Here is a 24,246-nt window from a genome sequence, read left to right as displayed (position 1 = left end):
GGTTATCATCCAGACCAGCAAGAATGATGGGAAAATGCAGGAGAATGAGCTTCACAGCAGGAAACCAGTGTCTATTAGGAATGACAATTTGTGCAGTATTGGAAGCTGTGTAGTATGGTGTGAAGTTCCTGTTACCTCAGACACAATGATGTCCATTTGTCTCCTCAGCTTCCTCAGTGTGTTCATCAGCTGTTCTGGGTCTTTGTGGATTCCCACCCAGCAGCCGTTGACAAAAATCTTGGTGGCACTGAAACACAAAGTAGTCACCACTACGATACATTACACTGATTTATTAGAAATAAACCCTGACCAAAAGTAGGAGAACCCTGTTTACTCAGCAATTTTAGTTTTGCCTATTAAAGAGTAAAGCTAAAGAACCAATAACCTGTTGCTCTTCACTCCACTTCCAGTACCGTTCAGATCAGCACTGTGGCTTTCATACAAATTAATGATTGTATAACCCTCCCATTTTATTTATCTCCATGGGGCGGGCATGGCTCAGGAGGTACAGTGGGTCATCTCGGAAGGTTCCTGGTTTGATCCTCGGCTCATCCAGACAGCATGTTGAAGTGTCCTTCAGCAACACACTGAATCCTCAACTGCTCCTGATGAGCAGATTGACACCTTGCACGGCAGTCTCCACCATCAGTGTATGAATGGGTGAATGTGAGGCATACGCTGTAAAGCACTTTGAGTGGTTGGTAGACTAGAAAAGTGCTGTATAAATGGAGTCCATTTACCATCTCAAGACAAGGCAGTGTGGTAAACATCTTGGATCATTTTCTTCCATGTAGACAGGACGTGTCTCACAGTTCTAGAAGTGCAATACCACCTATGTGCATTGTGGATGATAATTCGATAAAAGGCTCAATCTACATCATTCAAAACAGACTGACTTTTGCCGAATTGTTCTGTTATACTCATCTAGCCAGCTGAATGGGATGGTTGTAAAATTATTGACATTATGTTGCAAAAGATTAAAGATAAACCTTTTTCATGTTTATGGAAATTCGCTATATTGTTGGTAATCACCAAACCCTGCTGATATTTACTAGTCACGTTACGTGTTATGAGGTAGTAGACATGGGACTTCAAATTGGTAATTCTAGAAGGGCAGTGCTGCCATCTGCTGGTTGCTTTTTAAAGACGTTTAGTAGGAAGTGTCTTGTGAGTATTTATGTATTTAGCCTTGCAGGTGACCCAAGTCCCTGATTGATAAAATGAACACATTTTCAGAACATGAGGATTTCTTATCCCCTAAAACACAAACACAATTAAAAAAAAAAAAGTGAAATAAATAGAAAAGAAATTATAAAGATCAAGTCAACAAGAAAGAGTGCGACCAATGAACAAAATCATCTTTTTATATTTATTTAGTGCACATGCCACAAAAAAGATCATTACCCAAATACTAAAAAGGTACCTGTAGCAGCACTTTCAAAACCCGGTGTAAAACCTAGACTACAGCTAGGTTTCAGCAAGCAGATGAAATGATGTGATTCTGGGTCCAGGACAATACTTTTATTTTAGCTATTTATCTCCTAGGAGACAAACAACGTTGTCAAACAACGTTGGAGACAAAGGCAAGAAAAGTGGAAACCTTTCAACCAAAATAGAACATTATAGTAAAATCTCTAAGTTGGTATACATGGAAACGTTTTTGTTTCAAAATATTGGTAGTATATCATTATATTAATATTGGTGCTAGTAGTAGCAGTAGTTTTGTTACAAAATATAACTAGACAAGCGTCAGCCTTGCTTGTATTCCCTCCTCTTCTTGGGGGAACAAGGTGTCAGTTGGCAATGCAGAGCAAACGCATGTCTGGCTGGAGGGAGCATCATTTGAAAAAAGGCATTTGGGAAGTGGAGAATTTTAACTCACCACTCAATTTGGCTCAAAAACCTGTCCACAAATGTGAGCCAATTCACATGTGATTTATTCACCAACAGAGATTAAAAACTTTGAATATAATGTTAAGATATTATTTGTAGAATAATCCAGTTGAAATTTTAAAACATATTGTGGCATTTCTTTTCCAGATAAATTGATTGGGGTTTGTCTAGGAAGACACATTTGTGGTTTATTGTACTACTTGTACAGTAAAGAGTCCATCATGTCCTTTAAGTCCATTCTATGCATTTTTTTCTAATTTTTTCTCATATTTAAATTTTTTGTTCTTTTTTTTGGACCCCCCTCCCTTTTTTTCCCTACCCAATTGTACCTGGCCAATCACCATGCTCTCTGAGACGTCCCAGTCGCTGCTCCACCCCCACGACGGAATAGACCGCTACGTCACCCGGATGCCCTCTCTATATTTGATTTTGAAACAAATCCAATTCCATAAATGTTTTACTCACTCTGCTATGGCGGCCGGTGAGATTTCCTCCAGGTTCTCCATACTCCACTCCTCCAAGAACTCCAGGATGGGAGACGGTTGGGAACCCACAGAGATGTAAGCCATCAGGGCTAGGTTCTTCACCAAGCCGACAGCATGACCCTGGAATACAGGAGAGACAGACACCCACCATGACTACACAACTCCTTTAGATGAAAACTGGTTCAGACAAATGGCAGAGCTAGACTTTACAAATGATATGCAGAGAAGACAAGAGATCGCCACAGAACATTGAGTGGTAGAAATTTTACTTTCTATGGACAAGATGCTCAATAACGATGCAACCGTGTAGAAGGCTGCACATCTGTACTTCTATTGTTACTGAAAATGCCATTTTTTTCAATATCGTGGCCACTGTTTGACAATGTGTGTGCCGTGAACAAAAATTTCATTGGCTTTCTAAACTCCTGTCTGGTTTTCTTTGCAGAGATTAAGTATTCCATCTTTTACCTCAGGCGTCTCTGCTGGACACACCATGCCCCACAGGGTGTTGTGCAGCTGCCGGGGCTTGGCCAGCTTGCCGTCTCTGCCGATGGGGGAGTTCACTCGGCGGAGATGAGAAAGCGTTGATGCAAAGGTGAGACGATTCAGCACCTTAACAGGGGCAATGTGACACACAAATACAAGACGCCAATGACGAAGCTGAACTGAACCAAAAAGGAGCAAAGATTTCACTCAGTTAATATTCACCAACTTCTACAGGGCTTTCAGCCAGTTACACCTTCATGTCATAACCCAGCTCTCGTTTATTGGGATTATATAGTAAGTAAAAAGCCGAGTGTGAGTCATTTAGTTTGAAAGGCCACAAATTTGATGCTCACTTCAGTCTTGAAAATGGTGTTTCCATTCTGTCCCAATTTGTACGAGTCCCAAAGCCTACAGCTGTAACAATCTACTAAGTTTGTTTGTTTGACATAGCGCGTGGAAGGATCACACTACCCTCCCCCCACAAACTGGCACCCCCAACCAACAAGAGGCGCCAGTGCAGCGACCAGGACACAAACCCACATTCAGCTCCCCACCTCCGCAGACATGGCCAATTGTGTCTGTAGGGACGCCCGACCAAGCCGGAGGTAACATGGGGATTCAAACCACTGATCCCTGTGTTGGTAGGTAACAGAATAGACCACTACACTACCCGGACGTGCATATCTCCATATTTTAACAGTGCCATTAAAAAGTATAAACATAGTACAAGAACATGCTGACAAAATGTATTTTTACAGTTCACCCTTATTATCTACAAAAAAATTTGAAAAAAGTGAATACCTACCCAACGAACGAATACCCGGACAGCCGAATATTCGGGGCCCAGCCCTACATGTTACTATTCAAGTTTTACAGAAAGCCAAGTAAGTTTACACATACTAGGAGTTTCTTGATGTTTTAGAGGTAGAAAGAAACGAGTGTTAACAATATCTATTTAAGAGCATCTGCGTAACTACAAACAGCAACGTTTAGGCCTGCAGTGTCTTACCTGGGACACTCCAGCCCTGGCCTGGTGGGCCTTTTTGACGTCGCCCCAGTTCCCTGTGGCCAGAGAATACTTGAGACCATCCGAGATGATACGGGTTTTAATGGCCAGCTCCAGGTTGAAATCCTTCCCTCGATCAATGAACTTCTGGGCATAGATCCTGATCTCCTTCAGCAGGTTCTTAAACATGCTATTCAGACATCACAAGGAGAGTGGTCTCACTAACGTCGCGTTCATCACGACGTGTGTCACGTGTAGAGTCGTGCAATGTGATGTGCTAATGTGATCTCAACTTCTTAAACAGATACCGAGTTTGCAAATGATAGCTTTGAACAACAAAATCATTTAACTGCCCTTTTGTTATTGTATATATACATAATCACCTTAACATTTTTTTACTACCACCATTGTCATAGGCAACCTGTACTGATATTTACTGATAAGTAAATATTCCATGGATCATATGATCATTAACCATGGACACATCCACTGTGATAGTGCAAGTCTTGTCAAAATTAAACAGAATTTGCCTTTTCCATTTTTCCCTCTCTTACAGAAAAAGTAGGAAGTGAATGGAAATCTAAAAATTAATAATCAACTATCAATCATGTTTCAAACACAAATATGCTCCTAGTTAGATGAATAAAGTCAGGATAAAATAAAAACAATAGACTCTGTCAAGCCTCACCCTCTAAAGAGGAAAGCCAAAAGTGGCCCAGCAAGGTCCAGCCTCTTGTTGCCATAGTGATCCCTGTCATCCAGCTCTCTTCTACCAAGGGCAGCTAGTAAGAGTCTGTGTACCATGTACCTGGAAGTGGAAGAAAAGAGTTAGAATCTTTCCATAAAGATTTGAGGCAAAAATGTATGCAGTAATAACGTCAATACGGCACCATTATCTACCAGTTTGTGCACTGGTTACAGAAAAGCACACAACAAAATGATCTCAGCCCAAGTTTGCATGCATTTTTTTTTCCAAATAGCCTTTGGATGTTAGCCATCATATTTTCTTGGTACATTACTTCTAAGGGCCCTGACACACCAGGCCGATGGTCGGCCGTCGGCCACTGTCGGGCCGTCGGTGAGCGTGTGACCCTAGTTTTTGCGGTGCGTCCTGCACCGTCGGCACCAGTCAGACCCGTTGGCAGCTTTTGGGCTTTGAGAGAGATCACTTTGATTGGCTGTTCATCCAGTGCAAAGCTAGTGAATCAGGGCCGTCAGCTGTAGCAGTCTTTGCGGTGTGCTCAAGTGCTACTTTTTGGCCCAGATGGCAACCGACGCAACAGTCGGCCTTCGTCGCTGCTAGTCGGTTTGGTGTGTCTGGGCCCTAAGGATTAGTGTCACACAGCTTAAGGAATGCAAACGATAACAAATCCTCAATATCCTCAAATGGAAATGAGAGACATTTCCTTTTCAGCTCAGGGAATTTCCACTTTGCATTATTGGAATACCACTGTATTCCTATAGCTGCACCCATTTCACATCAAAGACTGCAGTTTTATCAACCACGTGTGACCTGGAGAAACACATTTTGTTTCATTTGTACATCTGCACAGCCGAAATGATGAGAAATCATACTGGATATGAAAGGTGTTTACTCCAATATACTTTATATAGACATGTATCTGGATTACTCAATTGCTCCGATATTCTTCTTGTACTGAGATTACTCTTACCGATTACTCTCCGAGACATTGACCCTTACCCCAAGAAATAAGCCTTTTTGGTTTCACAGAAGTCACTGACTCCCACGTGAGGCAGCACCTCCTTCTGTAGGACTTCTTTTGCGTACTTTATCCTCCTCTCCTTCGTGACACCAGGCTTTGCTCCTCTGGAGCCAATGAAGTTCAAAGCTACATTCTGCTCCTGGATTACAAAGGCCTCATCTAGTGACGGTTTCACCTAAAGACAGAGAAAATCATTACGGCCCGAGGAATAGCAAGAGCAAGGCATTAATATCGCCGGGGTTGGGGGTTGAAAATTAAGGTAAAAATTTGGAAGCAGTGCAAAGTCAGAGCCAGTCCTCAACACCCAACCCTACATATACCACCCAGTTTCATTAACTGCTAACAAGTAATCTTTAAATTCTACTTAGAGAGCTGTAATCTAAAGCTTGCATTTCTGCTAATGGTAATTTCCAATATAAACAGAATACAATTCACATAGCTAGGGATTTCATTGGTAGGTCATCAGTCATTCATCTTTGCAACTTTCATGTGCAGTGTCTGAAGTATATGGAAAACAAGTATTCTAAAATAAATACAAATTTCAAAACAAATTTAACATAATCGAAAAGAAATTAGTAATAAAACCAGTTTCTATGTGTGTCCAAATAGTGGGAGTCAGAAACTCAAGTGGGTATTTCCTGTGTCGTCGCTCAGTAGGAACAATACTCTGACCACCCACTGGTGAGACCTGACCAGAAGGATTATGAAAGAAAGATTACCATCTCCATCATCTCAGGGTCATCAAAGTCATAGATGATGTGCTCCAGAATGTCTCTGTCTGACACAAAGCCCAGAGCACGGAACACAATGATGATGGGCACTTCCTGCCTGATGTAGGGCAGAGTGGACACAATCCTCTGGCCGATGGCACTCTTCTTCACACCCTAAGATCCAAAAAACAAAACAAAACAATCATCCAATCATTTCATGAGTCACTGAAACACTTTAACCTAAGCAATGCCTCAGTAAATAAAAGACAGCGCTGGCTTATTCCTGAAGGTATCGACTTCCTGTTTGACACCAAAGGAGAAATGCCAGGTAAGGTCAGAAAGATGTTTTGTTATAAATATTATCCACAGAGGCCCTGTGATGGCCTGGCAGCCTGTCTCCCCGCTTGCCGCCCAGTGACTGCTGGGATAGGTTCTAGCATCCCCATGACCCTGAGAGCAGGATAAGTGGTTTGGATAATGGATGGATGGACGGATGGATATTATCCACAGATAGCTATTTAAGGTCCAAAACATTAAGTGTTGCCACTTCTGCCATGGTGACTTATCAGGGGTATTACCGTCATATGTGTATAACAAGCCTTTGGGCGGGGGGGGGGGGGTGTAAAAAAAAGAAAAGAAAAAAAGGATTATTCACTATCGCTTTCCTCAAGGGCTACACTGTGCCTGGTACTATGCTAAATTCTCTCTGAACAGGGAGTTGTTGATGGTTAGTCACCTGTCCTCCTCTGGCCATCATGCTGACCCAGATGGAGCTGGTGGGACGCGAGGAGTTTTCCAGACAAGAGCGGCACTCCCCTGTGTAGGCATACTTCGAGTCCTTCTTTGCAAACACATACACCGTGTTGGTGGCCATCTTCTCTTGAGCAATCAGGACCTTTAAATGAAAAAGAAAAAAAAAGTTTTACATTCATGTGGCAGAATATGTATAGTGCAGGGGACATTAATTAGTCCCTTCAACTGCTCAGTAAACATTTCAGCCAACAATCACTTATCAATTACCTAATTTGCAGCCAGTACAACATGAAAAAATAAACTAAAATAAAGTCCAAAGCATTTTGCTATATTTGAAACAACCAAACAACAAGTATCACAAACTAATATCATATATATATATAAAATTATTTAATGACAGAATCTATAGAGTGATGAGGTGACAGGGCTTTCTTCAGCATAGAGTGGACCATCAGAGGTGCCCGTGTTGTCAAGGCCAGTCCTGGCTGATGGCCACTTTTCTGTCGCGTTCAGCCCATGACACCTCAAAATGGATCGACAATGACCTCCAGCATCCTGGAACCATGATCCCCCCCAACCAACCCCCACACTTTCTCTACATTCAACAAAGATATGCGTGAATCAACTATGGCCTGCATGGAACAAACCTCTCTGCGGTACCCTTCAGGTGCACTTTGGCTTATAGCTAACACCCGATGTGAAATCACGATCTATCTCCTTGTCAAAACAACTGTAATTACCCCTTTAACTTCTCAACAAACACGGGAATCACTGACTGCTGTCTTCAGCAAATCAGAAACTGAAAACAAAGCACTATAATATCAAATTTAAAATGTAATAATATGCTTTAAGGCCTGGCTGACTGCTGCCGAGCAGACTAGAAATCAGATTCTGACACTTAACCTTTTCTGAGCCGTTAATGATAAAGTAGCCGCCTGGGTCGAGAGGACATTCGTTCAGTTCACAAAGATCACGGTCTGTTAGGCCACTGAGCAGGCAGTATGTAGAGCGAAGCATGATGGGAATTTTGCCAATGAAGGTCTTCTGGTGCTGGGTCTGCAGTTGGTCCTCCCCCTCCTTGATGATGGTCTTAGTGATGTCGACATACAGAGGGGCAGAGTACCTGGAGGGTGCAGCAGAGAACAACGGTCACTTTCAACATGGGTGACAGAATATACATTAAAACACTGATCCAGTAAAGCCCAAGTATACACAATTATAGAAGACTGTGAAAAATATGTTCATATTCAATGTTTTTGAACCTTTTTAAAAAAATCCATTGTCAGCATAGTTGAATTGGTGGATTACAGTTTGAGCTAATCTTATTGCTGCTTCACCCAAATAACTTGTGGTTGAAAGATTGCCTTTTTTCTGTTTGAATACATTAAATGCATAAAGGAAGTCAGAAAAAACATCCCTTCGAAGCATCTGGGATGTGGGGGACCCAGCAATAAAACACAGAAGCATGCTTATGACAAACACGTGAGTGTCTTTATGCATGGTCAATAAGCCAGGTAAGAAAATCACAGAAAGGTGAATCAGTTCATCTGGACACAACGTTTATTGAGAGAAACATTTCATCACCATCTAAGTGACCTCTTCAGTCTCAACTGACTGCAGGTACCCGCAACCGTTATAAACAACACAGTGGCACAACAGCTAAAAACAATGATCATTTCATATGCAAATTGCCGTGGACATTAACTAGATTTTCAGTGGCCATGTGTACTATTCACAGGGGATTTGGGAATACCTGCAATCACAGCGTTGTAAGGGCCCTGACACACCAGGTCAGCTGTCGGCCAATGTCGGGCGGTCGGTGAGTGTCTGTGACCCTAGTTTTTGCGGTGTCCCACACTGTTGGCACTAGACAAGCCTCTGTCGGCAGCTATTCGGCCAATTCAGCATGTTGAATCGCTGGAGCCCGTCGGTGAGAGAGATCCCTCTGACTGGCTGTTCAGCTTAGCGAATCAATGCAGAACGTACATGCTAGTTGGCCGTCAGCTGTAGTCTTTGCGGTATGTTCAAGTGCTACTTTTTGGCCCAGACGGCAGACGACATGAGGCAACACAACAGCTGGCCTTCGTCGCCGCTAGTCGCTTTGGTGTGTCTGGGCCCTAAGATGGCGACAGACATACTCTTAGCCCCCCCAGTTAAGGGATGGTCGTTCCCGCTTCACATAGATGGCCTCTTTGACTCCCCGTTCAAACCAGCGTTCCTCCCTATCAAGGATGTGCACATCCTCATCCCTGAAAGAGCGGCCACTGGCCTGTAGATGGTGTAGACTGTGGAGTCCTGGTCTGACGTGTTAGCGCTCCTGTGTTGTGCCATCCTCTTGGCCAGCGTCTGTTTGGTTTCCCCGATATACAAGTCACGGCAATCCTCCTGCCACTTAACAGCTACACTATATTGCTCTATTTGTGCCAGGGGACCTGATCCGTGGGGTGGACCAATTTCTGGTGCAGGATGTTTTGAGGTTTGAAAGCAACTGAGACGTGATGTTTGGAAAATATGCGTCTCAACTATTCAGACACTCCCGCCACATATGGAATCACCACTGGTTTAAGCTTAGGCAGGTGTTGTCCTTCTCCTCTCTTCAATTGGCTGGTGCACTGTTTGGGCATCTTCCTGGCTTTGATAAACACCCAGTTAGGATAACCACACTTAACCAGGGCCTGTTTAATGTGGGATTTCTCCCCTTCCTCGGCCGCTGTGTCAGTGGGGACGTTGTCAGCTCGGTGGTAGAGCGTCCTGATGACTCCTAGTTTGTGCTTCAGTGGATGATGAGAGTCAAACCTTAAGTACTGATCAGTATGCGTTGGTCTACAGTAAACATCAACAATCAAATGTCCCCCTAAACTTATACGTCCCCATCACCAACTGCAATTTCAGTCTACGATGGCTAACCTGTCATTTTTCACATCCTCCCTGGTGAACCTGAGTTAATGTGGTTGGTGAAATGGGGTACATCCTGAGATTTAATTTTAACCCAGGTGTCCTCCACAAATCTGAACCAATGGCTAGGTGGTGTCCCTGGATAGGACATCAGAGCCCTCTTTTCCACTTCCTTCATATAAAAGTTGGCCATTATAGGTGAGACTGGGGAACCCATAGCACACCCATGCTTCTGCCTATAGTACTACCCCCTGTATGCGAAGTACGTGGACTGAAGACAGCTTCAGGAGCAGACACACTTGGTCAGGGTGAAGGGTGGTCCTACTGCTAAGGGTGGGGTCGTTTTGCAATTTCAGATGGACTACCTCCATAATACATTAATACATACGTAAGGTTCCTGAGTCGAGCTTCATTGGGCATCATGGGAGAGGGGGCACCATCTCTCTCCCAGTGAGTTGGCTTAGACAGGTAGATCTGCTCAAATTTCAACAGGTAACGTGGCTGCAGAGAAAGGTACAGTACCATAAGATAACAGGATTAGAAGAGGGATGGAAAAATTACATTCGGCATGCAGTGGTCATCTATTGAAGAGCATTTATCTCTCTTTTGCTTTTCACATATAAAAGCAGGTGTGAAGAAAAAAGCAACACATGTAATACATGGAAACCCAGCTCTTACCTATTGTAGCTCCTTACTGCTACTATATAAATATACATGTTTTTTGTATGAGATCTAGTATGGATACATGTCACATGTCAATTGATATTTGTTGTTGTGAAAAAATATAAATTTCAAAATAAGAAAAACTCTGCTGTGGGAGAAAGCAAGAAACCAATCGCCCTGAATCTCACCGGCTCCTCCACCTCCCCAGAGGTGTGCTGGGCCTCAGCCTGTAGATCTATGGGTGGGGCGTCCTCCACAATCCTCTGCACTGACATTTGAATGAACTCATCAAATGAGTCCAGTTGCTGTCGTACCAGACCCTTTTCATCAAAATAGGAACTGAACAGTGGGACAAATCCAAGACAATAATGAATTAAATTATTTTGTGGTTCTCCTTTGCTATTTTTTCAGAGGTAAACTTTATCTTAAAATGTTAAAACATATGTGAAACAGTTGGTGAGGCTTTATCAAAATACATTGTGCTGTGTCGAAAAAACATTTTACTTGTGTCATTATAAAATTGTACTGCTAGCCTGTTCATAGGCTAGTGTTAAGTATTAAAGTATGACAACAATGACACAGTCTATCAGCTGAGAATGTTCCTTTCAAAGGTAGAACAAGTAGGATTTTCCTAAAAACAAAGTGTAGACTCATACAAAAATAACCCCTCTCAATCATCACTTATGACCCACTATACGTGTGTGGATGTGCAGAGACCGTGTCCTCTGCCTGTGTTTTCTTATTTTGCTGTGTACAGGATGTTTCTGGGTGTAAACCTTTGGGCAGCGAGACTCTAAGACTCTAAAAAAAATGTAGCGATCAGGTGCCAGATCGAGACTGTGAGCACGCATCCAAGAGGAAACTATGTCAATGGCAGACACAGTGCCGAAAAGACGCAAATATAGCGAGGCGAATCGCCAAGCAGACAAAACTCATTCCAAAACAATAGTGAATCTGGGGTTGGCTTTCACCCACTTGCGAGCACTAAAGGACAATTAAGAGAGACACGGAGCTGGCCTGTACACTGGGGTGTGTTCTGGCAACTGTGGTCAGGCAGCGTGCCCTTCTGTTGTTGTTGAGCTGGGGAGGAGGGGCCAACTTTGGATGTTGTGTTTACAAACTGAAACCAACAAATCCTACTCGTTCTACCTTTAAATCATCCTGAAACTTAACCCAGATAGTCTTGTGTCATCATGCATGCTTAGAGTTAAATTTACTGTACAGCGCTGTAAGATTTGTGTAATATCTCAATTCTCCTATGAACAAAATTGTATATACCCTTCTAAATATAGTGTTATATGTATACCCAGGGTTTTTACTGCATAGAGAATGACGAGGCGGCCGCCTCCGTCAAACCCAGTCCCGCCTCCAGCTCTCAACGGGTGTCTTAATTAAAAACACTAGTTTCTGATGAGCGTTGCATTCGGTGGATGTCTTTAACTGCAATTGCGGCATTACGCCACCGCCGATGTGGTGGCGCTGTATCGTAATGAGCACAGCGCAGCTGGAAAGGTGCTGCCAAAACTGCTGCCAAAGGGGAAAAAAGAGCTGCAATCTTCCAGAAGTTTCCAGTTGTTAAAAGTGTAAATTAAAGCAAAGTCATTGGTAATACTTCCTATGAAGCTTGCATCTATAACGCCCTATAAGTGTAGCTATAAGTCATTGTAAAATTCATTATAACCATGTATACGCCCTCACAACACCTCATAACCACCTTTATGATACATTATGTCAATTTAAAACGGATTTATGCATATAAATTTGTCATCATTAGTCTGTTTATCTGTCAAATGTCATAATGCATCACAGCCAACTTGTTTTGCTGAAGTTTTGTAGAGATGCATAATGAGACTTCAGTGCTATTTCAGAGTCTTCAGCCGTAGCCGTTAGTCATTGTAACACGCATTATAGGAAAGTATGGGCGTTATAGATGCAATAGATACTTATAGGGCGTTATAGATGCTTATGGGGCATTATAGATGCAAGCTTCATAGAAAGTTTTACCAAGTCTGGTAACACTTTCTATGAAGCTTGCATCTACACCGTCCTATATAATGAGACTTCAGTGCTATTTCAGTCTTCAGCCATAGCCGTTAGTCATTGTAATAAACATAGGAAAGTATGAGCGTTATAGATGCAGTAGATACTTATAGGGCATTTTAGATGCTTACAGGGCGTTATAGACGCTTATAGGGCATTATAGATGCTTATAGGGCATTATAGATGCAAGCTGCAGCTAAAGCGTTGCCAAGTCTTTTATGTTATATTTATGTTCAACTACACTGCAAGAGGGCCCATGTGAACTTTAAATGAAAACAAGCTTGTGTTATGTTTGATTTCATTTTAAACAACTTTGCTGTTAAGTGTGTAAATTAACACATTAGCATTTATGTTGCATCTAATTTAATGCTGAACAGGGCACCTTTATTTTTTTTCAAATAAAATATGCTTTAATGTGGTGATTGTCATTTTCTTCAATCACGAAATTATTAGCACCCCTAAAATGTGTTGCTTGTAAAAGAACAAGTGTTTGCTCGAGCCCGTTGAAAGGCACGGTACACATGCAGGTATGTGTGCGCGTGATCAGGATGGTGCCACCTCCGCCTTGATTTGAGCCCCCCCCCCCCCCCCATATCTAAACTGTTCTGCTGAGTGCGGCTGTCAATAAAACCGATTCCGGTGCATTATGTTCTACCTGGGCTGCAGCATCACGTTACCTGATAACGATCCAGCAGGCCTCCTGCCACAAGTCTGGAGTGATCTCGTCCTCATCCTCGTCATATTGGTTTTCTGGTAAACATCGTCAGATGTCAGAAACAGGGAACAAGCCGACAGAAGGAGACTGCGTGACGTCAGACGTTAACCCAGGCATTTCGTCCAGGATTATCATTCCAAACATCATTATGAGTGCTAATCGGGTGATTATCAAACACGCTGTTCCGACTGGGTGATCAGAACACCACCGGCTGCATTATTCTGAGCAGCAGCAACAGCAGCAGACTTGTGCCGACCCGCCTTGCGAGCTGAGAGGCGGGTACAGCAAACACAAGAACAGTAATGAACTTTAGCTGTGGGGTTCTTCATAACAACAACGTGTTTTAGGGACCTCAGATTAAGGTCGCCTGCTGGGACAGGCTCCAGCATCCCCGCGAGCTCGAGAGCAGGATAAGCGCTTTGGATAACGGGTGGGTGGATGGATGAATGGATGGGTAGATGGGTGGATAGAAAAGGAGATAAAAACAACGTTATGAAGCCTTTAGCTTGGCTAACGCTAACAGGCGCTAGGCTAGCCCGGTTTCCAGTTTCTTTAGCTAGTGTCGCTTTCCTTTAGACGACTGGGAAAACTACGTACCTTCGTCTTGATCGTACATGGCCGCAGCTGGGTGTAACAGCTGCCAGCCGAACTGGACGGCACGACGGGGACCCAAACAAACGTACTGGAAGCAGCCAAACGGACCGAAAACAAAAACACGAAGATACGTTTCAGCGGCTCTCGTCGGGTCAACCCGGCGGTAATAGATCTGCTTCCGGGTTTTCGCGCCTCCTTTTCGGCAGGCTTAGACGCTGCGAGGCCGGTGCTGCCCCCTACAGTCTGAAAAGCACACTGCGTATCATCCCTAGGTTGTCGAATAAGGGCCAATGGGGCGCATGTTAATAACAATAAGTAAGAAAATAACGAGACTTCTGAGCCTCTTACCCCGTCATACTGCTGCCCATCGCGGTATGTTTTACCAGAAAACACGGCATGTTACAGTCTCTGGGCTGGGTGGGCAGTCTGATCCAGAACGGGCCGGCGTGGGCGAAGGCTTCTGTTCCAACCACATCCGTGTCTCCTAATCAAGTTCCCCAGCAAAGACCCCGCTGGTGGATTAGTGGGATCAGGCCTGTAACTGCTTGGCTGGGACAAAAACCTGCACCCACACCGGCCCCTTCTGCATCGGGTTGCCCACCCCTTACTTTAACTGCACATACACTTTTTTCTTTCCACTATCTCTTATGGACAAATACAGCCTATCCTTCTTCTACGGTAAAGAAATGTGAATAAATAAAGGTTTTAACGTGTTGAAATATGTATCAAAATCAAGACGTGTGTAGAGAAATAATGGGCTGTCTAGGAGGGACGGGCAACATGATCCAGACAGGGCCGGTGTGGGTGCGGATCCTTGATCCAACCAAGCGGTTACACACCTGAGTCTACAAATCAGGGTGCTTAGCAAAGACCATTGGTTGACTATAGAACCAGGTGTGTAACTGCTTGGTTGGAAGACCTGCACCCACACCGGCTCTTTGTGGATCGTTTTGTCCACCCCTGGCTACACGGATAAAATGTATAAATGAATAGATATGAAAATGAATTGAAAGTATGAAAGAACTAAACTGATTCACACCAATGTATATATTGTGGTGACCCACATCTATATAACTAGAGACATTCACCTAAGAGGACGGTGTACCTTTAAGGGAAGAGGCGAGGGGTCAGATAATGGACTTCCGCTTCCGGTACACAGTTCAGTGTCGTTGTCGAATGTATGACATGCAAAGTTGGAGCTAGTAAACTACCTCGACTACGTCTACTCTCACGTCTCCTGTCTCGTTGTTTCCTAACTCCACAATATCAATAGAATACCGTCCATCAAGCTCTGAAATTCCTTTCCATTGGTTTTGTTGTTGTTGTTTCTATTCATACTTTCACATTTATTCATTTGATTGATATTGTGGCACTCAATATTCAATAGCCTTTATGACACAAACATGAACCCTTCCCTCGCTCCCTTTCTTGATTACAAAACTTACGTATAACCAGTGGCGGCTGCTGACCAAACATTTTGGTGAAGCAACCACCCAAGCAACCCCCCCTCCCCCCCATCATATTTTTAAAACTCATCGCCATAGCGGGAAAACACTTATTATTGGACTTTTCACTCTCATCACGCCCCCTAAAGGCCTGCTCCTGACGACCCAATAATGACACCGAATCAATCAACCTTTTCAGAATGTCACGGTTTTTCCAGACCTTTGCCAACTGGAGACGCTTTTGCCTTCATCAATCAGAGTATCAACCCTCACATTTCACAACAGGCTTGATTGCACGGCTGCACTGACATGCTCCTTTGGTTTTTCATGAAGCTTAACAGATCTGCCAACATTTCGTGGATTCTCAAATCCATCTCTTGCAGACTTTGAAGAACACCCATCTCCTGCAGCAGCAGCACATTTAAGCATCACGCAAGGCCAGCAATACAAGCGGGTTGTTAGCGCACTGCCCGTTAGCCACTCCACCTTGTCATACCTGGCGTAATGTATTGGGACTTATGTTAATGCGCATGCTCTCTGGTTAGTCTTTGATGGGGGGCTCTCGCGAGGCGAGACTAGGAAGTAATGTTAAGTATGAGCCGAACTGCAGAGAACGCAGATGTAGCCTGAAGGCTGAGTATCCTGACTTTGCTAAGTGCTAAGTAAAGAGTTCGTTTACAACCAATGTCTCTCTCGTCTCTAACTCGAATCTTACACTGGCGACGAAGCGGATCCGAACTCCAACAGTTCTGAAGAGTTCATTGATGGAAATCAGCAACCTCCGATATTCTACTACAGCTTTGAGGAATCTGTGAGTAGCCTAACGACACCACCATGACCACGCTGGGTCGCATGGAAGAGTCTGATGAAGGTTCCGGCACTGCCATTGAGGAGTATATTGAGAGACTGGCAAATGGAGTAGATGGGGAGGAGAAGAAACGTGCTATTTTGCTTAGCGTCTGTGGTGCTGCAACGTATTCTACACTATGTTCGGTGGTCGCTCCCGTCCTTCCTACGGCCGTCACCTATGAAAACTTAGTATCGGCCTTGAAGCACCACTACAGCCCTCCTCCATCACAAATTGTTCAGCGTTTTCAGTTTCACAATTGCAAACAAAAGCAAGGCCAAGGAATCTCCAGCTACACTGCTGAGCTCCGTAAACTCTCAGTGCATTGCGCTTTTGGTGACCAACTGGAAGCCATGCTGTGTGACAGAATTGTCTGTGGGGTGCTAGATGAAGCGCTGCAGCGCCGCCTGCTGGCTGAAAAGGAACTCACATTCAAAGCAGCAGAGGAGAAAGCCCTTGCAGCGGAAACAGCCACGTTAAATGCGTGAATACTACAACCAAACCAGATGGGACCACCACAGTCAGCAGAAGTTCATCAGACTGCACAAAGTCAAACCGTTTTGAAAGTGAAACAAACAGTAGCAGAAGGTGGTGCAAAGCCATGTTTTCGTTGCGGAGGCACACACAACCAACAACATTGCAAATTTACCTCTGCTGTATGCCACTATTGCAAAAAAGGGGGGCACATTTCTCGTGTTTGTTTTAAAAGGAGCAGGGATGTCGCATCAGCAAATTCTTCTGACACAGTTCCTCAATCCGAACAACACACACACACTGTTAGGAAACAAGAAGAGGAATATGACATTTACACCATGGGCAGGCAGCTGTATGCTCACGTAAAAAAGCCATATCAAGCCACTGTGACCCTGAATAACAAAACACATGTAATGGAGGTGGACTCTGGAGCCGCATGCTCCTTGATCAGTGAGGGCAGTTACAACACCTTGTGGCCTAACCAGCCGCCTTTACTGCACAAGGACAGTAGTGTGCTTAGACAATGGTCACAAGCAGAACTACAAGTTAATGGGAAGATTTTTGTGGATGTGCAGTATCAAGGCAATCACAAGACCTTACCACTGATTATTGTTCGAGGTCAGGGGGCAAGTCTACTGGGCAGGGACTGGTTTGAGGCACTGGGCATTTCTGTAATGGGGGTGCGCCAAGTATGCTTACAATCCATGGAGTCCATCTTAACGGAATATGCAGAAGTCTTCCAGGACCTTGGGGCTTCACGAACCCCTCCAATTGCTATTGAAATTGATACGACAGCATCACCCAAGTTTTTTAAAGTACGTTCGGTGCCCTTTGCCCTTTGGCCAAAGCTAGATGAGGAGCTTGACAAGCTAGTAGCTCAGGGTATTTTTGAATCCGTTAGACACTCAAGGTGGGCCACACGCATCGTACCAGTAGTTAAAAAGGATGGCAGCTTAAGAATTTGCGGTGACTATCGCTGCACTGTGAATACAGTTGTGAAACCTGATGTATACCCCATTCATACGGTGGCTGAACTGTTTTCCAGATTGGCAGGGGGGGTGCTTTTCAGTAAATTGAATCTCAAACAAGCTTACCAGCAGCTGATGCTGGACGACGAGGCTGCAGAGCTTCTCACTATAAACACCCATCGCAGGCTGTTTCGGGCCCGCCGCCTGCAGTCTGGAGTATCGACAGCTGTGTCCATATTTCAGCGTTTCATGGATACACTCCTCGCCGGTATACCAGGCATGCAACCGTACCTGGATGATGTCTTAATAGCGGGGAAGACTGTTGACCAGCACAATGACCATCTTTGTGCAGTGCTGGAACGATTCCCAGAAGCAGGATTGCGGCTACAGAAAGAGAAGAGTGTGTTTGCTGCTGACCAAGTTGAATTTTTAGGTTTTCGTGTGGACAAGGATGGCGTGTGGCCGACTATGGAGAAAGTTGAGGATATTCAGAAGGCGCCTTCGCCCTGGAACAAAACGGAGCTTCCGTCACTCCTAGGCCTACTCAATTTTTACAGCTGTTTTTTGCCAAACAAGGCTACCATCTTAGAACCGCTGCACCGCCTCCTGGACCAGTCTGCACCCTGGCAGTGGACTGACGCACATGAAAAAGCTTACACTGCTGCAAAATAGCTGCTTCAGGCTGATGATGTGCTCACGCACTATGAGGAAACAAAGCCATTAGCCGTTGTTTGTGACGCTTCGCCTTATGGCTTAGGGGCGCTGCTCTTCCATATGGAGTCCGATGACCGGGAGGCTCCCATCATCTTTGCCTCGAGGACACTATCCTCCACTGAAAGAAATTATGCCCAAATAGATAAGGTGGCCTTGGCGGCCATTTTTGCAGTCAAAAAATGTCACCAGTACCTTGCTGGTTGCCACTTTGTGGTTTTTACTGACCACAAACCTCTTTTGGGCCTGCTACACCACTCTAAGCCCATGCCACCTGTCCTGTCCCCACGCATGCTGCGCTGGAGCGTTCTTCTTGGGGCCTACGATCACGAATTGTGCTACCGCCCTGGCAAACAGCTAGCAAATGCTGATGCCCTCAGTCGCTTACCACTGCCCGCTGGTATGCGTGAGACCCCTCCACCCATGGAGGTGCTCTTACTGGAAATGGCGCCTGAAGCCCCACTGAATGCAAAACACATTGCCGCCCTTACTCGGAAGGATCCAGTTCTGTATGAAGGGCCTGGGGAGGAGTTATGCCTGGTGGCCAGGTATGGATTTAGCAATAGAACAGACAGTAAAATCCTGTGAAACCTGCCAGAGAACTCGTCATGCACCACCAACAGCACAGTTGCACCCTTGGGAGTGGACAACTAAGAAATGGTCCCGGCTACACATTGACTTTGCTGGTCCATTCCAGGGGAAGACATTTCTCATAATTGTGGACTCACACTCTAAGTGGTTCGAGGTTGCCATGGTGAGTTCAATGTCCCCCTCTGCAGTGATCAGCACACTGAGGCTCCTCTTTGCAACTCACGAGTTGCCAGATGTCATTGTTTCTGACAACGGTGCGGCCTTCACATCGGAAGAATTCAAAGAGTTTGTCAGACGGAATGGCATCAGAGCAGTGACTACGGCCCCTTACCATCCTCGTTCAAATGGCCAAGCAGAACTTATGGTCCAGACAACCAAGGAGGCCCTGTCTAGGATCACTATCGGTGACTGGCAGACACGCCTGGCTAGATTTCTGCTGTCACAGCATGTGACTCCCAATTCAGCAACAGGAAAGAGCCCTGCCGAGCTTCTCATGAACCGGCGTCTTACCACGGCCTTTGATCGCCTTCATCCTGACTATGAAAATGAGATACACCTCAAGCAGGAGGTGAGTGCAGAAAAGCTGCAAGGCCCAAACAGATGTTTTAGGCCACAGGACACTGTGTACATGAGGAGCTACACTGGGGGACACAAATGGGTCCCTGGCGTGATAGCCGATCCTACTGGCCCAGTTTTGTTATAGAGTGCAGACTCCTGATGGGCAAATGCATCGACGCCACGCGGATCAGCTGTGTGGTAGAGCAACTGCATGCACGGATGTGGTCGCTGGAGAATCCATTGTTCCCGGTGAGCAGTCACCTGAAGATGGGCCGATTGAGTCTAGCTCGTCTGAAACGCCACGACCAGAGACCAGCAGGTCTGTTGAAGATCCCTCTGGTCCTGTGGCCATTCCTGTGCCCACCACCCCTCTACAGCATCCGGCAAGAGACCGGCACCCTCCACGCCACTTGGCAGATTTTGTTGACTGGGGGAAAGGGGTGTAATGTATTGAGACTTATGTTAATGCGCATGCTCTCTGGTTAGTCTTTGATGGGGGGGCTCTTGCGAGGCGAGACTAGGAAGTAATGTTAAGTATGAGCCGAACTGGAGAGAACGCAGATGTAGCCTGATGGCTGAGTATCCTGACTTTGCTAAGTTCTAAGTATAGAGTTTGTTTACAACCAATGTCTCTCTCGTCTCTAAGTCGAATCTTACACCTAGAACACTTAAAACTCCGACTCACCGAGCCCACTCTCTGCACCGGCTTGATGGCGGGCTTTGGTCCCCCATGTGCCTTCACTCCTAGTTTTTCCCTCATAGGAGAAAGTGTGAAAAGATTCGCGTAGGATTTGGTCCATGATGTTCGCATCCATCATTATTCTTCTTTGCAAAAACTGGCGAAAGACAGGCCAGGGGCTAGCTAAGCTGTTCCAACCAAACAGTTACACACCTCTGTCTCCTAATCAAGTTCCTCAGCAAAGACTCTACTGGTTGATTAGTGGGATCAGGTGTTTAACTGCTTGGTCGGAGCAAAAACCTTCACCCACACTGGCCCTTTCTGGGTAAGACTGCCCACCCCTGGTCTACACCATCTACAGGCCAGTGGCCACTCTTTCAAGGATGAGGATGTGCACGTCCTTGATAGGGAGCAACGCTGGTTTGAAGGGGAGTCAGGGAGGCCATCAATGTGAAGGGGGAACGACCATCCCTGAACGGTGGGGGGGGGGGCTACCAAGAGCACATCTGTCTCCATCTTACAATGCTGTGATTGCAACTATTCCCCAATCCCCTGTGAATAGTACACATGGCCTTTGAAACTCTAGTTAGTGGTCACTCCCATATCTGCATATGAAACTGGTCATTGGTTTCGGTGGTTATGCCACTGTATTGTTTGTAAGGGTGGGGGTACCTGCATTCACTGTACTGTATATAAGGGTGGGGTACCTGCAGTCAGCTGAGACTGAAGAGGTCACTTAGATGAGTTATGAAACGTACCTGTCAATAAACGTTGTGTCCAGATGAACTGATTCAACCTTCTTTGCCAGTGCGCTGGTGTTTATCTCGTGTGTTGTATGTAGCTTGGCTGCTCCATGACACGCCGCTGCTGTGTTTTCCACCTGCTCAGCAATAAATGGGCTGTAGGAATGTTTATCCCCTAATAAAGGCCAAAACAATGGAGGGGGCTTGGTCAAACCCATTTGGTCAGGCGCACAGCCGTCAAAACATGGCTTTAGTTATGGCCGGGTTACATTATTTCAAACACCGACGGGGGCGCCCACCTCCACATGACATCACTGACCAACAACAAAAACACGCAGACGAGCAGGACGCATCCAAGAGCCGAGGAAGAGAGAAAAATATCAAGGGGGAGGGAAAAGACCTTTTAGGATTTCAGCCTGTCGTCATAACGGAGCACATTTCCTGTTGTCATTCTGCTTTTTTTGGAGGGGGTCATATTTTCAGCTTCGACATGATTGGGAAGATGCTGCTGCTCTGCTTGGTGTTCCTCCTCTCCGTGGGTAAGCTGCTGACTGACTCTCAGAGGGTGGACTCTTAGTGTCTGATGTTGCAGATGGCAGTTTAATAACCGGAATGTCCCTTTCGCAGATGCGGAGGACAAGTCCCGGCTCTACCGGAGGGTAAGAGACCACAGACGGCCAAACACCAACCCCACTTGACATTTCCCACTTTCTGTTGTAGTACTCTGGATTCTTTTATGGATACTGCGTTGGCATTAAAGATAATGTGGTTGTTGTCGCAGCCTTCCTGTGGTGATATGAGCGTGTCTCAGGCCTGTCCCCTCAACTACGCCCCGCTCTGCGGCAGCAACGGGGTCACCTACCCCAACGAGTGTGCCCTGTGTGTCCACCGACTGTGAGTACTATACCCATATTGAGTTCAGATAGCTCAGCACTCTCTTACAGACTTTACCATGTGATATCTTTACTCGGGTCTCTCTGGAGGATTTCCAATAAGCAGAGTGTGGGCGGGTTGCCGGGTGTTACTGGCTGAAACAGAGCAGTCAACAAGCCAGAGGTCTCTATTGAAAAACCGGTAGACTGCTTCTGTCAGTGCTTTAATGTTGAACTGAGCAGCGGCCAGCATCTACTCACAGCTGGCAGGTGCCGGCTGGGAAACCTGCGGGGAGCTAGGGCTAGTTTTTCTGAATGCATAACAGCCGAGAATAAGTAGAATTATGACGAGGAAGACTGCGAGTATTAATACTGATATCTAGCAGTGGTTGCAGTAGTTCTATAGTAATAATACTAGTTTTAATAGAAGTAGCAGCAATAATGATGATGATCTTAGTTGTTATTCTTTTTGTTTGGATTTTCCCCCCAATTGTATCCGGCCAATTACCCCACCCTTCCGAGCCGTCCCGGTCTCTGCTCCACCCCCTCTGCTGATCCGGGGAGGGCTGCAGACTACCACATGCCTCCTCCCATACATGTGGAGTCACCAGCCGCTTCTTCTCACCTGACAGTGAGGAGTTTCACCAGGGGGACGTAGCGCGTGGGAGGATCACACTATTCCCCCCAGTTCCCCCCCCCCAATCGACCAGAGGAGGCGCTAGTGCAGCGATCAGGACACATACCCACACCTAGCTTCCCACCCGCAGGCACAGCCAATTGTGTCTGTAGGGACCCCCGACCAGGCCAGAGGTAACACGGGGATTCGAACCAGCGATCCCCGTGTTGGTAGGCAACAGAATAGGCCACCACGCCACCCGGACGCCGTTATTCCTGTTCTTAATGTAGACATGAATAAAAAGGTGAGACTGCTGCTAGGTACCTCGCTTCAACAGGCGGTAATTATGCCACGTACATTTACACTAATACAGGGGTGGGCGGTCTTGCCCAGAAAGGGCCACCCACCCTGGCCCTGGGGTGGGCAGTCTTACCCAGAAAGGGCCACCCACCCTGGCCCTGGGGTGGGCAGTCTTACCCAGAAAGGGCCACCCACCCTGGCCCTGGGGTGGGCAGTCTAACCCAGAAAGGGCCAGGGTGGGTGGGGGAGGGGTTTTGTTCCAACCAAGCAGTTACACACCTGATCCCACTAATCCACCAGCGGAGTCTTTGCCCAGGAACTTGATTAGGAGACACGGGTGTGTAACCGCTTGGTTGGACCGACAACCTTCACCCACCCTGGCCCTTTCTGGGTAAGACTGCCCACCCCTGCCCTAAAAGGTGGACCGCATTGCTGTCCTGCTGAACCAGCACAGTCCTCCTCCGGAGGAGCACACAGCACCAGAGAGAGAGCGTCAGACTGGCCTCGGGCGCCTCCGCACCACGGCTCATCTCCTCCGGGGCTTCAGTGCAGCTGCAGTTGTGACTTACGACGCAGGTTAAACCGAGTTGTCCTGATTTGTGCAGACCAACAAACCACGTCTGTTTCCTTTCTCTGCAGGGAGACAAACACGGACATTCTGATCGTGAAAGACGGCCCCTGCTGAGGACCCTCGCCGCCGCTCTGCTTCGTGACCGAAGACACCATCACATGTACTTTGGATCTCTCTGTTAGGATATAGGTGTTAGACTGTAGAGCTGTTTGTGGGACACGCACAGACACACGAACGCGAGCACACACAGACACAAACTTAATCCATCATATTCACTACAACATAGCCATATATGCTTTATTCAGCTATCCTTTTATAACGACGTAGGGTTTTGTTTTATATTTTCATACTCCTGCTAAGGACCGCATTGACTTTTCTTCCTTTTTTTCCCCCCTGTGAAATCCTTGGCCATTAAAGATGTGAAACTGAACTCAAATTGTCGGCAAAGTCTCCGTCCGTCATTTCCAGCAGCATCTCCGGGAGCGCTGATGCCGAGTGAACCGGCTTTGGCCAAGAAGTGTTTAACAGCTTGGTAGCGAGTAACTAATAAAGTAATAGAGTAAATCTTTATGACTTTATCGCGCCTTTTAATCAGAACATACAGGTGCTTTACAAGAGTAATTGGGAAAGACAAGAGAATGCATACATATATATGCATATACACACGTACATGCATATATATGTATATATGTATATATGTGTGTGTGTGTGTGTATATATATATATATATATATATATATACGTCAATGTGCATAAAACCAAGACTGAAACATCCATCCATCCATTATTCAAACCGCTTACTCTGCTCTCAGGGATGCTGGAGCCTGTCCCAGCAGTCATTGGTCAGCAGGTGGGGAGACACCCTGGACAGGCCGCCAGGCCATCACACAAGGCTGACACACACACA

At 45.8% G+C, this 24,246-nt stretch overlaps 2 protein-coding genes across 2 annotated transcripts in view; one reads left to right on the top strand and one right to left on the bottom strand.

Annotated features, from left to right (window-relative positions):
- Positions 1 to 14,105, bottom strand: part of polr2b (RNA polymerase II subunit B) — a 30,908-nt gene extending 16,803 nt beyond the window's left edge. The window contains exons 1-13 of the mRNA XM_056288968.1: positions 13,968 to 14,105; positions 13,333 to 13,405; positions 10,804 to 10,954; positions 10,341 to 10,453; positions 7,961 to 8,180; positions 7,041 to 7,199; positions 6,314 to 6,478; positions 5,573 to 5,769; positions 4,559 to 4,678; positions 3,874 to 4,060; positions 2,847 to 2,990; positions 2,359 to 2,498; positions 136 to 247 (exon numbers count right to left, since the gene is read on the bottom strand). Of these exons, the coding sequence (XP_056144943.1) occupies positions 136 to 247; positions 2,359 to 2,498; positions 2,847 to 2,990; positions 3,874 to 4,060; positions 4,559 to 4,678; positions 5,573 to 5,769; positions 6,314 to 6,478; positions 7,041 to 7,199; positions 7,961 to 8,180; positions 10,341 to 10,453; positions 10,804 to 10,954; positions 13,333 to 13,405; positions 13,968 to 13,986 (1,800 nt within the window). The 5' untranslated portion in view covers positions 13,987 to 14,105. The remainder of the gene's footprint in view (positions 1 to 135; positions 248 to 2,358; positions 2,499 to 2,846; positions 2,991 to 3,873; positions 4,061 to 4,558; positions 4,679 to 5,572; positions 5,770 to 6,313; positions 6,479 to 7,040; positions 7,200 to 7,960; positions 8,181 to 10,340; positions 10,454 to 10,803; positions 10,955 to 13,332; positions 13,406 to 13,967) is intronic.
- A 7,365-nt stretch (positions 14,106 to 21,470) lies between these two features.
- LOC130120476 (probable pancreatic secretory proteinase inhibitor) lies at positions 21,471 to 23,453 on the top strand. Its single transcript, XM_056289029.1, has 4 exons — positions 21,471 to 21,519; positions 21,608 to 21,639; positions 21,762 to 21,874; positions 23,408 to 23,453. The coding sequence occupies exons 1-4, from the start codon at positions 21,471 to 21,473 to the stop codon at positions 23,451 to 23,453; spliced, it is 240 nt and encodes a 79-aa protein (XP_056145004.1).
- The last annotated feature ends 793 nt before the right edge of the window (positions 23,454 to 24,246 follow it).

The sequence above is a fragment of the Lampris incognitus genome, chromosome 1 (genome assembly GCF_029633865.1).
Source record: "Lampris incognitus isolate fLamInc1 chromosome 1, fLamInc1.hap2, whole genome shotgun sequence".
NCBI classification, from domain to species: domain Eukaryota; kingdom Metazoa; phylum Chordata; class Actinopteri; order Lampriformes; family Lampridae; genus Lampris; species Lampris incognitus.
The sequence above is the reverse complement of the archived record's forward strand: the minus strand, read 5'-3'. Positions and strand labels throughout refer to the sequence as shown.

Excerpts from the sequence above, each read along its gene's own strand:
- LOC130120476 (XM_056289029.1), top strand. The coding sequence starts at position 21,471 with ATGATTGGGAAGATGCTGCTGCTCTGCTTGGTGTTCCTCCTCTCCGTG. Across the intron at positions 21,520-21,607 it reads GGTGTTCCTCCTCTCCGTGG|ATGCGGAGGACAAGTCCCGG; the intron begins GTAAGCTGCTGA and ends TCCCTTTCGCAG. Across the intron at positions 21,875-23,407 it reads GCCCTGTGTGTCCACCGACT|GGAGACAAACACGGACATTC; the intron begins GTGAGTACTATA and ends CTTTCTCTGCAG.